Source organism: Apaloderma vittatum, unplaced genomic scaffold, assembly GCF_000703405.1.
Source record: "Apaloderma vittatum isolate BGI_N311 unplaced genomic scaffold, ASM70340v1 scaffold30991, whole genome shotgun sequence".
In the NCBI taxonomy this organism is placed as follows: Eukaryota; Metazoa; Chordata; class Aves; order Trogoniformes; family Trogonidae; genus Apaloderma; species Apaloderma vittatum.
Window position 1 is genome coordinate 37,056 of NW_009700218.1, and position 16,627 is coordinate 53,682.

General features: G+C 43.0%; 1 protein-coding gene across 1 annotated transcript; it reads right to left on the reverse strand.

Annotated features, from left to right (window-relative positions):
• Window positions 1-4,785: 4,785 nt before the first annotated feature.
• LOC104280890 (ovostatin-like) lies at window positions 4,786-16,241 on the reverse strand (the record flags this gene model as incomplete). The annotated part of the gene is made up of 17 exons (XM_009878690.1): window positions 4,786-4,847; window positions 5,189-5,294; window positions 6,125-6,193; window positions 6,767-6,857; window positions 7,207-7,331; window positions 7,742-7,957; window positions 8,528-8,748; window positions 9,018-9,183; window positions 10,066-10,140; window positions 10,538-10,694; window positions 11,169-11,250; window positions 11,676-11,852; window positions 12,656-12,739; window positions 13,512-13,563; window positions 14,016-14,134; window positions 14,481-14,604; window positions 15,959-16,241. Coding segments are annotated over 17 exons (2,209 nt in total), but the record flags the coding sequence as incomplete, so codon positions are not given.
• Between the last annotated feature and the right edge of the window lie 386 nt (window positions 16,242-16,627).

Sequence of the window (16,627 nt, forward strand, 5' to 3'; positions counted from 1 at the left end):
TGGTGGCACATTAACTGCTTTTCCCAGGCATAGACAGCTGGGCTGGAAAATATAACTCATGTTTCTGAGGTGTCCTATAAGCAAATGAGTAAATTCAGGCATGGCATTGGCATCAACAAATTGCTCTCATTTTAATGTGCTTTGTAGATTACATTGCAAATTAAATTGGTAGCTGGGTTATATGAATAGTCCAGTGACTGTATTTTGTGTGATATAAGGATAGCCCTTTTGTAGAGCAAGTCTTACACAAAGGAGGGTTTATCCACTTCTCCAATGTCACCTCTATGTATAAACTTTGTCTTGTCCTAAAAGAAACCTGTGCTGTATGTTGCAAAAAAGACTGCAACCAAGGTTGTTAAACCTTTGGTGTGAGAACTCTGCAGTGTGTCTGTCTGGTATTTGTAGTGCACAGTATGTAGAGAGTAGGAGCAGCTGTTGAAATCCCACTATTAAATTAATTAAAGCTAATTAGTGAATGAGATCTAATAAATTAAAAGCAAATATAAGCGAGAAAGTAGCTGCTCGCGTGTTCACAGATTCTTTTTTGATATCACAGAGAAATGAAGATAATTCCTTATGTAGTAAAGAGTAAAATGCTGTTTTCATTTATTCATTTATATTACTAAGACTATTGCCAAGAAAAGGGAGAAGAAAAGCTGAGGCATTTACAAACATGTCTGAAAACAGCACTTGGGACAATTCACTATACTCTTTTCGAGTGGTATGACTCCTCTTTTCAGATAAAATTTTAACATACCAAAAACCCATAAAAAATTCATCTAGACTTTGTGTTCAGCTTTAGCTGTCATGTTATTGCCTGGGCTCCCTCTCCGCTCAGATGAGTTATAGGCCTTTCATGAAGGTCCTTCTGCAGGCCCCAAGGCTGATGTTCAAGACAGGTGGAATGAAGTTGGAGCCAGGATGTTCTCAGAGATGCACAGTGTCAGAAGCAGAGGCAATGGGCCAAGCTATATATGCTGAGGAGATGGAAGTTAAAGATGCTTCTCCTGAGGGTAATGCAACAACAGAAGAGGTTCCCAGAGGTGCCATGAGATAGCCAACCCCCAAAACCATCCTAACTTGATGGTGCAAGGCCATGAGCAAGAGCATTAACAGAGGAAAAGACTGTACTTACATGGCATAGGCATTTCAAAGATTTTTCCCATTTAGATTTGATGTTTATTTATCTACAAAAAATTGAACCCCCAAACTATTGCCCCTCTCTGAATGGCTTTGCTAGGAGAGGGCAGCAGAGGGCTGTGCCCATGCCACCAGCGGGACAGACCATGCTGTACTTGCTGTGGTGGCTGTGCAAGGGGGTCTCTCCTCCAGCCGTGAGGGCTTTATGCTTAGCTCAGCTACTGACTTGCTGGGTAGCATCAGGCAAGCCCAGGCTTCTCCCTGTGTCACAGCTAAGCCAGATGTCATTTGGTGCTCAAGACACGGGTCTTTCCCCAGTGCAGAGAGAAGCTGAGGTTCAGCTGATAAGAGTCTGGATTTTTGAGATGGAGTTTGCTACAGGAAAGCAAGGTGAGAAGTCCTGATGGAGTATGTGACAAGAAAATCAGATATTCTCATGTTTAACCCTTTCCCCTGCACCTTTACTTCATACTGTTGCACCTTGTTAGGTAGGACAGAGCTAGTGGAGTTTGGCCCTTAAGGTCAGGGAAAGGGGTATGAGCTGTGATGCTGTAACACAGCTGGAGAACAGGGTGTCCTGCTGCAGACCCTGCCCTGGCTGTGTCACACCACTGCACTTCCCTCCTGTTTTTGGGATACTCTCCACTGGACATGGGCGGTTGGAAGGGTTCAAGACCTCACCTAGGCAGCCAGGGGCTGTGAGGAGAGAGTCAGTTGTGCATCCCACACTCAGCAGATGGGACTTCCCAGATGAGCTTTACCATGGCACAGACCTCAGGTCACTAAGTGTGGACACACCTTGCCTTGACAGAAGGGAGAGCAAAGGGAACCAATGGGGCCTAGAGCCAGTCACTTCCAGTAAAGTGAAGTAGAAAACATGTGGCATGGTTATGCAACTGCCTCTGGTAATGACCCAGCCTTGACCTCCCTGTGGGTACTGAGCCAGAGTGGAAGGCTGAAAAAAACTCTGCAATGTTAGCACTTTGGTAGCATGCCTGCAGAGCCCTGTCAGTACACAGTAGGGTGATTTTTTTTTCTTTTTTCTCTCCAGCTCTGCCTGCCTCATTCCTATTTACCCTCCTTTCACTCTGAAGTAAGACTCTTCGAATCTCCCTGCTGCCAGATTATATACACAGCGTGACAACATGGGGTCCAGGAGCTCTGGTGAAATCAACCTTATTAAGGGAGGTCCTGGTTCTCCCAGCAGGAGCACTAGTGAGATAGGAGGCAGGAGCAGAGGACTCCAAGGCAGGATCAGCATTATATTTTCAGCATGCAAAGGAGAGATCTGCAGTGGAAAATATTCTATTGATGTTTTAGTAGTTCAGGTTTGGCCTAAGAGGAAAAGACAGCTTCACAAGAATGATAAAAATCCAGGTGTTTACCCCCACCCACCCCCATACCCCCAGGGAGAAACCTTGTTTCTTCCCAGAAAACTATGTTTGACTGAACAGAATAAAATTTGGCCAGACCTGAGGGGTATTTTTATGAGTTTCATGTGGAATGCTGAAGCCTTGGCTTAACTGGCCTCAAATCCTCCAGAAAGTTGCACATCCTGTATCCACATCCACTCTGCCTGCTCTCCTTTTCAACCTTGTTGCTCTAACTGTTGATTTTTCTTGCTTTAGTCCAGTCCAATGCTCGTGTAAATTGAGTGAGTTGCTACAGTTGGGTTATGTCAGCAAAGCAAAATCCACAGACTTTCTTGCTTCCCTCCTACTGCCAGTGGATTATTAGTTTTGGAATTTAGCATGGAAATGTGCACTCTTTTGCAAAACAATTTCATGCCCCGCAAATTCCTCATCTGTGAAACTTGAAGTGGCTTTTTATAACATCAGTATCATGCATATCCTGGATGGCCAGTCCTATGCAGTTCTAAAACTCACATATGGCTGATGGGTCCTGTGAGTATTTGAGTACCCTGCTGCCTGCAGAGACTGACAACTGTTTTGCTGAGGAGTGAGGCCTGAGTAACTCAGAAGTACAAAACCCACTGACTTAAATTATTTACTACCTTTTGTAAAAAAAAAAAAATAGTTGAAAAGAGGGATATTCTGTGTTGACATGACGGTTATTTTTAATTTAAAAAACCAAAATAAGGCCATGCACAAATTTAGCAAATTGCCCGGTGAAATGGATTCTTTCAAAATGCATACTAGCCATCTGGAGTTTGCATCTCCACTTAAATTCTTTTTTCACACCCTTGCATGGCACGTTGTTTTTACCCCAAATCAATGACAGATTCATCATTTTCTCCCTGCTGCTGTGTGGCGGATGATCAGCCCCAAGTATATGGCAAATCAGCTGGTGTGGAGCTGGATCCCATCACCTGTGAGGATCCCACCTCTCCACCTAGGATGTGGGACCAGGCACTCCCCAGGCCTGGACAGAATCCAGCCCCTCTTTCACCCTCTCCTCTACTATGCATGATTCAGAATCACTCCATGATGTCCACGAATAAAACCCTACTTTTACATCTTAAGGAAAGAGGCAGCATCCTGGCAGCTCTGGGGCAAGTTGAGGGACTGTTCAGGAGCATTGAGCAATGAGTCCTACACTCCAGAGGTGGGAGGGACTGAACACGCTGCGTATTACAGTAGTTGCCAGTGGTTTTGAGCTGTAGCTGGGAGAGGAGGCTGAGTGCTGTAGGTGGGTCAGATATATTTCTTCCCTCATCCTCGCCCAGCCAGCAACTACAGCCCGAGGACCATCACTAAAATATCTGTTCTGCGGCACAGGAAAAAAAAGGCAATGCCCAATGTAAAATGGAGTTTTATTGATGGAAAGGTATACTGATTATGATACAGATCTGGAGACACGTTCTTTGAAAGGAAACAGCGAATCAGACACTAACTCAAATGATGTCACAGGCTCCCACTGTGATTAGCAAGGTGAAATGGCCCTTTGCAGGACTTAGTGACAGAAGAAAACAGGGTACTTGACCACTTGTTCAATGTTTTTGAAGGTCCTGCAGGGGGAAGTTCAAAAGAAATATAACCTCAATGAGACCAGACCAACAACTGCAGGATATAAAATACAGTTTCAGGATGCATGATTGTCAGCCCCTTCTGTGCAAAACAGTAAAACATTGGACCAAGGTCTGGCAGTAAGCTGTGCCCTTACCCTTCAGGAACTACTCAGCAGGTAACAGCCAGCATAACTGCTTTGCTGAGCAGGACACAGAGCTGGACCTCTCCTACATCAAGACAGCACAGTGCTCCTGCCTAGTCAACACACCACGTCCATTATTCAAGCCACCTCTAGTGCCCCCCTCAGAAAATATATCTACTGCTGAGGAAAGGGTTTCTGTAAGTCCATGTGAAGCACCTTGCCCATGAAGCACAGACTTCAAAAGGGAGGATTCAAGGATGTCTGTAGGTAGATTATTCCTTTCTAAGCATCAATGCTTCTGAGCTAACTCTGAAGGTATTTCACAGTCTTTCTGTTATTTTGCTCCTTGGCTTTCATCCTAGAGGCTGAGCTCTTCCCATAAACAACAATAGGGTCTCCACTTGGAGTCCACTGAACGTGTGTCATGGGAGAGGATCTGGCCATCCTGCCACCAGTCCCTCTGCTCATGATGCTTTGTACTTGAACTTCTTGTCTGCATTTTTTTTTCTGATTCTCACTCACCTTTGCTAATCTTTAGTCCATTTCTGCAACAGTCTCTTTGCAAGGTGACGTATACTGAGCAACAGCATACTCTTCTGGAGAAGAAGGAAAGAAATATTCCTGTTAGCCTGGAGGCCACATTCTGTACCTTTCTGTGGAGGTGAGTATAACCTACACACACTTAAGCTGTAGATCCTTGAAATCTCCTTCTTTTTATCACTTGCATTTTTGTTGCACACTTGTCACCTTGGGCATGAGATCAAGCTCACTGAAGTGTAATTAGTCTCTCCCCTGGCACTAGATCCAGATCCTGATAGGGTTCAGAAGAATGTTTGTTCCAGAGGGGCTGGTTCTGGGTCTTGTGTTAATGCACACAGTGTTTCTCCTAGCCCTGTCCCTCTTCCAAACTTCATGTTAGTTAACATCAAAGACCTACCTGTTTCATAGTAATCATAGATCTGCACAGAGGCTGGCTTGGTATGGGTCACTACAAAGTCCTGCTCAACTGAGAAAGTGATTTCTTTTCTTTTCTTCTGTGAGAGCTGTGAATGAAGGGACAGAGATCACATAAGTCTTTTTATTTGTACAACACCATCTGGAGCAGACCAGGGTGTAACTGATAAACTGTGTATTCTAAATCCCATTGATGCCACAGGTACGGATGTGGGACATGTTACCTGAAATATATTTGGAGAGTCCAAAGGAGTTACTACACATCCTATTGCCAGAGAGGAAAAAAACCTCACCAGGGACTGAGATTAATTCTCCAGGATCTCCCAGTGGCCCCGCCCATTTCAGACATGAAAAATTTGTGCCACAAAGAAACTGGCAATCAATGTATATCACTGGGCTCTTGGATTCTGTTGTTAGTTCTGCAGGGCCCCAAGGAAATGGACTTTTACTACATAAATTCTGATCTAGGGATTAGATTACAGGTTAAATTTGGGAATGAAGTAGGCTAAGAGAAGGAACAGAAATCTTCCCAGAGAAGATCAGAGAAGTGTTTCGCGTCCTGTTGGAAGGACTGGGTTTTACAAGAAGTCTGCTAAAGGGACATACACAGAACAGAGCCTCTTTTCTCATGTTTATCTGGTATTGACTGAAACGAAAAGGATTTTTTATTAATTTCTGTGAGCTTAGTTTGATTAGCTTATTTCTAGTTGCTAGTAGTGCAGGCATCAGTTTGCAGCTGTTTGGGAGGTTGGGAGGTTACATGCAGTTTGAGGAGTAAGCAGCTTAGTGATTAGGGAAAAGCTGAGGAGGAATGGAACATGATAAATGTACTTTAGAGAGTGTATCTATGCTGTACATGCATCTATTATATGCTGTTTGCATCTTTGTGAAAATCAAATACATAGTGATGACAACTCACATTTTCCAGATAAAGCAGAACATGGGTTTTCTTGTTTTCCACTTGCATCACTTTGCGACTGTTAATGAGCTTTAAAACAAGTAAATGGAAATCAATATATTTATAAAGCATTAAAAACTAAGTGCTGCTTCAGACCTGAACACTGCATGGCTGTGGGATTCATTCAGTTTCTAGCCAGGTTTCAAGGGCTGGCAGCTGATTTTTCGACCCCAGATGTTGCTGAGAGGACTGAGCAAAAACTGCCCCTTGACTTAGCAGCAGTTATGAGCATTTCCCAAGTGTGTGAGAGGCACTGTAGTTCCTTTGGGGAACACTGCCTGACCCCGGGGTTGAACAGTTTTCAGAACTAGTCTGGCAGCTTTCCCACCCTTTCTTTACCTGGGCAGCGCCAGCTTTCAGTTGCAGCTGCCAGCTGGTCAGGCTCAAGCTGGAACCCTTCCTAGTTTTTAATTGGGTAAGGTCTGTGTGCTCACAGCTCTCTGCAGGGCATTCCCTCCACCCAGCAATGAAAATAGTGCAGCCAGGCAAACACCTCGTATGGTTCTTGGATGAATGCTTCTTAACCAGGCATCTGTTTTCATCATGACCAGTTTTCTCCTCTGTCCCTGGGGCAACTCATTTCATCTTGCTCCTTTAGTTTACCTTATCCAGGGATGATTTAACAGGAACAAAGCCAGAGAGCATCTTCACATCAATAATGACCATGTTGGAGCTGCTGCGCTTCCCTGTGTAACTGAAACAACAGAGGCTCCTGTCAGCCTGGACCGTGCTGGAGAAAGGATATCTCAACTCCCTGCTCTTGGCCTTGTAGAGCATGGGGAGGTGGTTGTGAATCGCATGCCCTTGCAGACTGGATCAGGTAGGAAACATTGGGGAGGTCCCTAGTATGAAGGGGACAAGTGTGTGCTACCACCATTGGTTATAGCCACAAGGTCTTTTGGAATATTGTGTCTTACAAGCTTCTATCATCAATATATTGATTAGCTCATGGTTCTTGACTTTATAAATAGAACTGAATATACACAACAATCTTCCCTGTTTGTCTTGTCATCTGTGCAGCTCATTTGTTGATAGCACATTACCTGCTTACAAGGACAATGTCAAATTTTGCTGGTTGATCTAGTGAGCAGGAAGCATTCGATGTCTGTACTGAGAGTGAAAATCCAAAGGCCCCCTCTAGAAGGTAAATGTTGTATCTCAGTACTGTCTGGAAGAGGAGAAAACATTATTGTTCAAGCATGCCAAAGGTTTTTCTTTTCATTCCAAAAAGACCCCATCAGACTTAGTGAAATTTCCTGGCAAGGTTTCTCTTTCTTTTATGCAGAAGATCATAGCTTACATCAATAGCAGACACATCAGACTTCTGCTCTTTAACAATGAAGGTGCTTGTATCCAGTGTCACCTCTCAGAGAGAAACCAGCTGCTAATCAGAAGGGACTCTTTTTTCCCATGCTGTGACTTCATAGGAGTCAGCATGTGGGGTGGAGAAAAGAGTATTCAGATAGCTTAATCAAATAATTAGGAAAAATAAAGAGAAGTCAGATAGAGAAACATCAAAAACATGGCTGTATTGTATGCAGAATGTGAGACACAAAGGAGAGGAGAGCAGACACTTACTTGCATAAGTACACATCCACTGCCATTCACTGTCAGGCTGTATTTCCCAGGGACCTCAGTAAGGGGAGTCTGTTGCAGCAGAAGCCTGTTCACATTGCTTACAACAAATACCTTCTCAAAAGACTTTTTGGAAGTGATCTTCACTACATTTTGTGTAACAGAATTGTAGGTGGCCTCCCCATAAGCAGCAAGGGCTTGAAGAGCAATGACTGTGTCCTGAAAGAAAGAAAATAATAAAAGACAATTAACTATACAGAGTGACTGGCGCAATTCCAATACAAAGCACAGTCACTTTGTGCTGGCTTAAGAAACACTGAATTTGTGTATAATTCCAGGGTTCCAATATACGAGCAACTATTTAATTCTGGCATGTATATTTTATGGTGGAGGAAATCTCTCTACTCATATGAAGGTCTAAGAACATAAAATCTGAGCACTAGAGCACACTTGTAGAATTCCTCATAGTGGTGAAGCATGTGTTTTGTAGGGAACTATGGAATACTTCCTGGTCATATAAGCGCTGGGATTTGGTGTTTTCTAGGCTCATCCCTGACACAAACATCTGTATTTCTTGCTAGTCAAATTACTAATGTATGACTTTAACCTTTCCACATTTAAGAAGGGGGGGGGGAAAAAAAAGCATTTTGATCTCTAAGAGAAAGGCTTGGTCCCTGTATTTGAGACAGCAGATACAAAAGAGAAATAAGATGAGGTAGTCAAACTGGCACCATGAACCAGCACCCCAGTTCCTAGGACTGGCTAGGGAGTGGAAGTGAGTTTTGGCACCTGGGTAGAAGAGAAACCTCCATAGGGATTCTGCTGCTTGATGATCCACTGCAGAATCTTTGAGGCCTTTGTGAGATCCTCTTGATTCCGGTTGGGTTTGTAGAGCAATGCCAACAGCACGTAGCTGGTGATCTCAACTTCAGCTGATGGAGCATGGTCAAGGAAAGAGGGAGATTTTTCTGATGAAGACGTCTTCTCCTTCTCCCAGTGCTGTGAGCCATCTGAATAAAAAAAGAGAGTGTGAGGAGCAACCAAAATGGATTTACACGTGTCACTGCACTATGCTGCCTCAGAGACATACTGTCTCCTGGCCTGTTTATCAGAAGAACTCTCTACAGAGCAGCAGATGTGTAAATTAAATCCACAGATTATTTGTGGAGGTTGTTTCATATGCCTATACTCTCGATATTATCAAGGTTAGACCACATACCATCAGTAAGATCTGTTCCCTCTTTCCACTTCCCAAATTTCCAAAGTGGTTGAAACTCACCAGCTTCCTTTGCTGATTTCTGTAACTCTCTGAGGAATAATTCACATTTTTCTGCCTTGCCAGCTAAGCAGAAAGCATAGGCCATGAGTGCCTGAGTGTAAACATCATCGATACTCTTCTCAGATGCGGTCTCCAGACAAAAAAAGGCATTTCGGAATACAGGGTACTTTAAAAAAACAACAGTAACAAAAAATATATATAATTCAAGACAATATTCTTCACCTGGCCAAGCATTTATTTTCTTTAAACTTGCTCTTCATCCTGTCACTATCACAGCAATGAGAAAGGGACTTCAGTTTGTATAGTAAATTCAGAATAGAGAACACACAATTCTTTCAGGAGGGATTTCAAAGGAAACCCCACAAATCAAGTAGCTTTTCAGTGTGTTCTTGAAGATGTCGGTCTATAAACAGAAGACTGTTCTGATTCTTTTACAGCTAATTTCTTCCGCTTAGCTCCATGACAATAATTCACTCTGCATTTTTTTTTTAGTCAAATGTCTGTTGTCTTGAACTAATACAGCCTAGTAGTCTCTAGCTTCAGTGACTATGGTGCAATTTTTATTTAATCCTGTGGAGTTGTACTGGGTTTACACCAAGTCAAAGGCATTCACAGTTTGACTCTGTGTCCTCACTAATGCCCTGATCAGGAAGGTCCTGAGAAAGGATATGACAAACTGAAGGCAGAGAAACTCATATATTAAAGACTAACATCTCCTTTGTTGTCTCCTTTGTACCAGCTACTTTTTAAAAAGGACACATTGTCTTTTCAATCAGACAGACCTTGGGTCTCTCAAAGAGAAGTTCCAATCACACTGAGGTTTATATAATTTCTTGTTGCACACTAGTGATTTAAGAGGTATCAAGATGAGGAAATTCTCCATCACAGCAACTAGTGCAGATACATTACTGGGTCACATTCCCTGGGAGAAATGTCTCCCTCTCTTTCTCTCTCTTTGCTACCTAGACAATTTGCAGCAGATGCTGAAACCAAGTCAACAACTGGGGACCAATTCTAGCTGCATACCAGAAGCTGAAGGTCTCCTTACCGAGCTGGAGTGATGAGCTTCTAGCATGGCAATGGTGATGTAGGCAGAAAGCGACAGCTCATCATTTACTCCTCCCTGAAAATGATGGAGAGAGGAATAATCAGTGACTGAGAAGTCTTTAAATATGAATTGTCATATCCCAGCTAGGAGAGTATGGCCAGTTCTGGAGGCAGTCCAAAAGAAAGAAGAGCATACACGTAGCTCTTAAATAGTTCTTAATTCAAAAGAAGCCCATTACTCTCACCTCAAAAAATATCTCTCCCTCAAGCTTACAGACCTGTAACTCCATCTCAGGTGCTCACAAAATGTAAAGTACAGTTTGATGAAGCTGACTGAGCTGCAAATTCTGAGCTGTGTAGAGTTAGTCCTTGGCAGAGGACAATGATTTGAAGTATAATTTTTAACAGTAATGGAAGAGCATGTTCTTAATGAAAAAAAGCATTGATTTGACTAAAAAGTAATTCTCTACCACCTTCAAGGCATTATTGAAGAGTGTCCCAACACTTCGGAAACAGCCATCTGGTTTCTGTTTGCTTGCCAGCCACATCAGGGTTTGAGCCTGGACATTGTCATCGATATAGATGAAGTGACTAGCTTGTGCAAATGATTTGTACACAAAGGCAGTGAGCCTGCAAGGGAAAGGTGAAGCTGTGAGATGAGCACTGGCAATAGGAACAGAAAAAGTCAGCCCTCCCACTCATGCTATGCACAAGCATGAAGAGTTAGAGCCAACATATCAGTGGCGTGTTTTCTCTTTTTGTGGTCCTCCAGGATAGGGTAGTTAAAGGAGTAGTATCTAGATGGGACAGAGGAAAGGTGTCCAGTACACTCTGGGGCTGATCCTGGCTACAGAGCACTGCAGTACGTTGGGTTTCATGGGAGACAGAAGGAATGCGAATCAAAAAATCAGCTCAGTCTTTACAGATCACCTTCTCTCTGTACACCCCACCTGGCAGGGGGTGGAGAACCATTTTTCTTAGTACTTACAGAGTCCTAGTCCTAGCTGGATCTGTACATTGGATTTAGCTAGTAAAGGTGCCTCTTACTTGCATCATGTGAATTCAATGCAAATTCATCTCTGAATTCTGCCCTCAGTCACTCACCAGGTGTTCCCTTCTTTATCTCTGGTGCCAAAGATGCTGTAGGACCCATCAGGATGTTTGTATGACAGCTGCTTCTGGTAGCCTGCAAAAATATGGAAAGGAAGTGTTTTCCTAATTTAAAAACAAAATCCTATTCTGTTTGCTATCAGAATTTTCTGAGACTACAGTGGGAAAGAGCGGAAAGGTGACATGTATCTACAAAGCAGCAGGAGTTGTTTCAGCTCTGTCGTCCAGCTAAGCTAACAGGATTAGGGAACAATGCTGTGCCTGGGTGGAAAAGGGGAAAGGAACAGAAAGACAGAACCTCAAAGAAAACATGACAGTTGAGTGTCAGAAAAATAGGATAAGGAAAGAAAGAAGATAAAGCAAAAGTAACAAACGTCTTGATCAGGGCAGATCCTTGGGTCACTGAGCTGCGCTGTAGCAGTGGAGCTGTACTGCTAGGATAGCCATGCTGCTGCTTCTGCTCACTGACCCTCAGTGGGAATGTCAGCACACATCTCTCACCGCTCACTAAGAATCCAATGGCCTTGGATTTGACCTCTTTGCTCAGCTGCCCTGTCTTGTTCAGGTAGTCCAGGACGTAGATGTTGGGTGCAAACAGGACCATGTTCTGCTCCCCGCAGCCAAATGGCATCTGGAGGAGCTGGTGCACATTTTGCATGGCAGTGCCCATGATGTCGCCTGCAAGAAGACCAGATGCCAGGGGGCATTAGCACAGCTTATGGCCACTGAAATAAATAGTAATTTTTTTTCTCCATGGTCAGAGTCATAGAAAGCCTTGTGGGAGCTGCAAGCCCTTCCAACAAGCATGAAGCTCACAGCACTGAGTAATTTGTTCTGTTATGCTTTGTAGTCAACAAAGAAATCTCTTCCCTGCTTCTTCTTACTTAGCCTAAATTTCTCACCCCAGAAACACTACCTATTTTAGTGCCACTTCAAGTTGATTCTTCATATTAGAAATTAATATCTTCCAGGAAACTTCTGTTCCGAGGAGGGAAGGGAAACAGCCCAGGGATGCTACTGTTAACTATGTAATGGAGAATTAACAACTAATGCTGAAAAGGTACATTAGTTATACAGATGTATCACAGACCACCTCTAAATTTTAATTTTTGGGAAAGATAGCACCAATCCAGCAAGGGATTTCTAGAATGAGCTGAAATCATCAGCATTACAAAGCAAAGATTTTATGACTAGTGTGTTCTGTAACTAGGTCCAGGTTCCCCTCAGGGAAGGACTGAGAAGATTTGCATGTGGATGTATGGAAAAAAGATGTACTGACATGAGTTTGGCTGAGGCCATAACTCAGAACTGTGCTACTTCAGAGTAAAACATTCACATGCAATAAAATTGAACAGAAAAGTTAAGAAGGATATAGCCAATTTTTAAACTTAATTTCTCTGATTCAGCAACGAGCACTGCTGGACAAGATGAGGATCAGTCTCTTTGCTCAAAAGTTTCCCACACAAGGAAACCATATTTACCAACAACAGAAAAGGAAGCTCTGGCTGATCCTTTCACCACATTTGTAGGTAGATCTAGAGCAACATCTTGAATAGCTACATCATCTGTGGAGAAAAATATCATGTTGTGGTCATTTGTATAGGAACAGTGGTTATAACACTGAAATGCTCCTGGTAGAAATTGCACAGTGCAAAATTGCATACAAGAGACAGCAAGACAGAAACTCACAGCTCTCACTGGAACTTCAAGAGAGAAGGGGGCACAGCAAAACCAAAACTATGAAAAGCAGACCAAAGTGACTGTCATTGCTCAACAGCATCAGCTGAATGGGGTGAGGCTGGTGCTCACAGGCCGTAGTGTCTATGAACCCTGGGGATTTCTTCAGTGAGACAGTAGGGAGAGCTGGCTGGTGAGGGTCAGGGCTGCTTTTGTGCTTCTTTTAGGCAGTGCTTTCAGGAAACCTTGGAAACTGCTGTCAGCACTGAGATGGCATGGAAGGGAATGCCATATTCCCTCTCCCATTCCCACTAGAAGTGGAAAGCTGCAAGATACAGTTATCCTTGGAAGAGAGAACAGCAGTCAACATGAGTGCATGAAACGCAGCACGGATTTTGCACAAAAAGGTCATCTGCCTTTGATAGCTGCATAGCAGCTTTCCTTCAACATCTCAGCATTGTCGACTGCAGCACAGGCACTGCCTAAGCGGTGTGCACCACATCACATAGGAATTTTGTAACAGGGAATTAAACTGTAACACTGACATGAGCTGCCATTTGGGCAACTCTGTGGAAAAAGCATCAGCTAACTGCAGGAAAGGGTGCAAACTCCAGCCTTCTTTTCAGTTTCTCTTAGGATAGCCATATATAAGACACTCACCTTTTGTACAGATTAGGGAGGTTTGGGTCTTTTCCCTTCTGATGCCTTCAGGCTGCATGGTGATGGGAAGAAGAGACACATGCAGTGGATGAGAACACAGCATGCAGAAGAAATGCACTGACTGAAGATCCACCCCCTGCACCATTCTCCTGCATCATAAGACAGCTGGACTGAAGCAACTTTTACAAGTTCACACTTGATATGGCTGTTATTAAAAGGAAGTTCCCATCAGATGGAGTCCCTCATTCCCAGTTTTTCCCCAGCATGAGGGAGACATACACTTTACCAACACCTACTGATCCTCATGGAAGAGGACATCAGATGGGAGTGGACTTGATCTTAGATTGAACAGCCAGACCCTGTACAAGCCAGGTGAAGGTGGAGCCAAACCAGGAGTTCTTTAGGGAACCTGAAAAACTTTTACTTGCTTTTGGTACTTTTGATGTATTTTTTTTTTCTCACAGAAGGGAGTACAGGGCAAACAGTAAGAGCTGTCAGCTGTACCTCAACCAACAATGTTCTGATCTGTCTGTCCCTGTAGTCAATACTGATGTTCCTAGGTGCTTTGTCTCCACAATCTTCATCATCCTTGGTCTCTGCGGTAATGCTGAATACTACATTACCTTAAATAGTAGTTGAAAAGGAGAAAAAAAAAGCATCTCTATCATGCAGAATGATAGCTAAATTAAGAAATTTAATCTGAAAATTAATATCAATAGGTACTAAGTAGTGCATTGTAATGAATGGTCAGTTATTCTGGGTGAGACATAAAGGAAGAGAATGGACCTCTGAAAATGGGAATAATAAACACACTGAAGTTTTGGAGGAGGTCTTTAGCCCAGACAGCTGGAAAGACTAGTGGTGGACCAAATTCTCTGGGTTGGAAGAGGATTAGGTTTTCCAGGTGAGGTATAAAGTGTTCAGTATCAATCTCCAGATAGAAAACTAGACAGATTCAAAGGCACTTACCAGTTTCTTTGGGGGAAATATTCCAGACATAGGTTTTTCTTTGTTTGGCACATACACATCCATCATCCTCTGGTGAGATGAGTTTGGCCTGGTAATCAAGGGAATCTGACAGCATAGCATGAATCTGAGAACAGGAAGAGAAGTGTGATGTGGTGAATATTTTATACCATAGGCAAATGGTGCTTTATTGTTAGACAGGGGTGAGGTAGTCTCTCCTTATGACCAGTGTTAACAGTGTAGAGCAGATTTAAGGCCTGGGATGATGATGTTAGATGAATCATCCATCAGATGTAACCTTAACAGTATTCCCTTTTGCTTCTCATGACATTTTTCACTGAGAGGTTAAATAGTCTGTACATACATAGAATTCCTGATCAGGATGTGGAGTTATGTTTAGTTGACCTGGGGCTAATAATTCCTGATCAGGATGTGGAGTTATGTTTAGTTGACCTGGGGCTAATAGCTTTGAACTAACTTGCAAAGGAAATCACTGAATAGTGTTTTTTCCTCTGTTGTTGTAGGAACACTTGAAAAACAAGGTTAAGAGATGAAAACCTCAATAATGGAGATTGTTCTTTTGGTTTTTTTTTCTAGGATATTTAAAACCCTAGGCATTTTTGTTTTGTTAAGTCAAATTCGACAGAGTTTGGGAAAAAAAATCCTAAATTATGTCTTAATTTTTCCTCCTTTGCTGGTGATCTCCTTGTGAGATTGGAGAGCTGATTTTCAGAATTCAAATCAAGCAGAAGAAATCTAGACTCTCTACCTAGTTCTTTTTTTTTTTTTCAGGATTCCTAGATACAGCACAAGAATCAAGAAGCCAAACAGAAGATCCCTGTTTCTCTTTCTTCAAGTATCCTTTGGACAGTGTGTAAGATCCTTCCATGCAGAGGTGCAGTACACCCGTGTTCTTGAACTATTTTTGCCTGGAAGGTACTGAATATTGAGAGTACAATCCTGCAGTGATTGGGAGTAACACAGCCTCTAGCTGGACAAATACTCCATAGAGCAAATACTGGATTTTTGTCCTCCTTGTTTTGACACTTTGGTGAATTTTGCACCAGAGAAGAAGAAGGGTTTGTCTACTCTTGCTCTTCCTGCTTTATTCGTTTTGTCTAGCACTAGCCCTTTGCTTCTTCATACTTTCACATACATCACTGAAGAAAAGCCCCTGCTAAAACCATCAATGGCTGGCACAACTGTGGATGGAGAGTGATACTCTGCTAAACACTTGTTTCCCTCTTCTATGGATCTTGAGACAGTTGCTTATATACCCATCCTAATAACAGTTCACACAGATCTCGCTCTGCTTTGTAATGATTTAGGAAGACAAACCCAGCCAGGATAATCTATCATCAGATAACATAAGCAGTACATTGATCAAGAGCAGAGACAGATCCAGTCATCTACACCAGTCATTTTCCTGTACCTTCTTTGGAGATGGGATAAGGTCTAAGAATGTGGGCAGAACTACACACCTTAATGCAGTGGTCAAGGTAGTTGAACGCATTGGCTCTAAGAAGGAAATCTTCTCCTTGGATGATAGAGTATGGCAAGGTCAGGTCCACAAAGACAGGCTGAAAGGCTATCAGAGTGGTAGGCACAGACACACCGAATCCAACCAAGTCTTCCACACAGAAGGCACTGGCTTTCCATTCAGTGATAGTGTCAGGGATGGTGTATGAGACACTGGCTTTTCCAGTAGAGCTGATGGGAATGAATAAAGGATGAGTTTTGAAAGGGTAAGTTTCACATATCTTGCTTCTCAGTAGAGGCAATGAGTTTTGAAAATCAGCACTACCCCTATTCTGTCTGCAGAAATCCAACATCCAAGTACCCCTGGAACTCACCACCCAGATCTTCTGAGAAAAGCCTATTTGTCCCTCAGGGGTCTGTACTGACACCAGTACTATTCAATATATTAATCAATGACCTGGATGAGGGAATAGAGTGCACTGTCAGCAAGTTTGCTGATGACACAGAACTGGGAGGAGTGGCTGACACACCAGAAGGCTGTGCTGCCATTCAGTGAGACCTAGACAGGCTAGAGAGTTGGGCAGGGAGAAATTTTATGAAATACAACAAGGGCAAGTGTAGAATCTTGAACCTGTGAAAAAGCAACCCCAAGTACCAGTATAGGCTGGGGA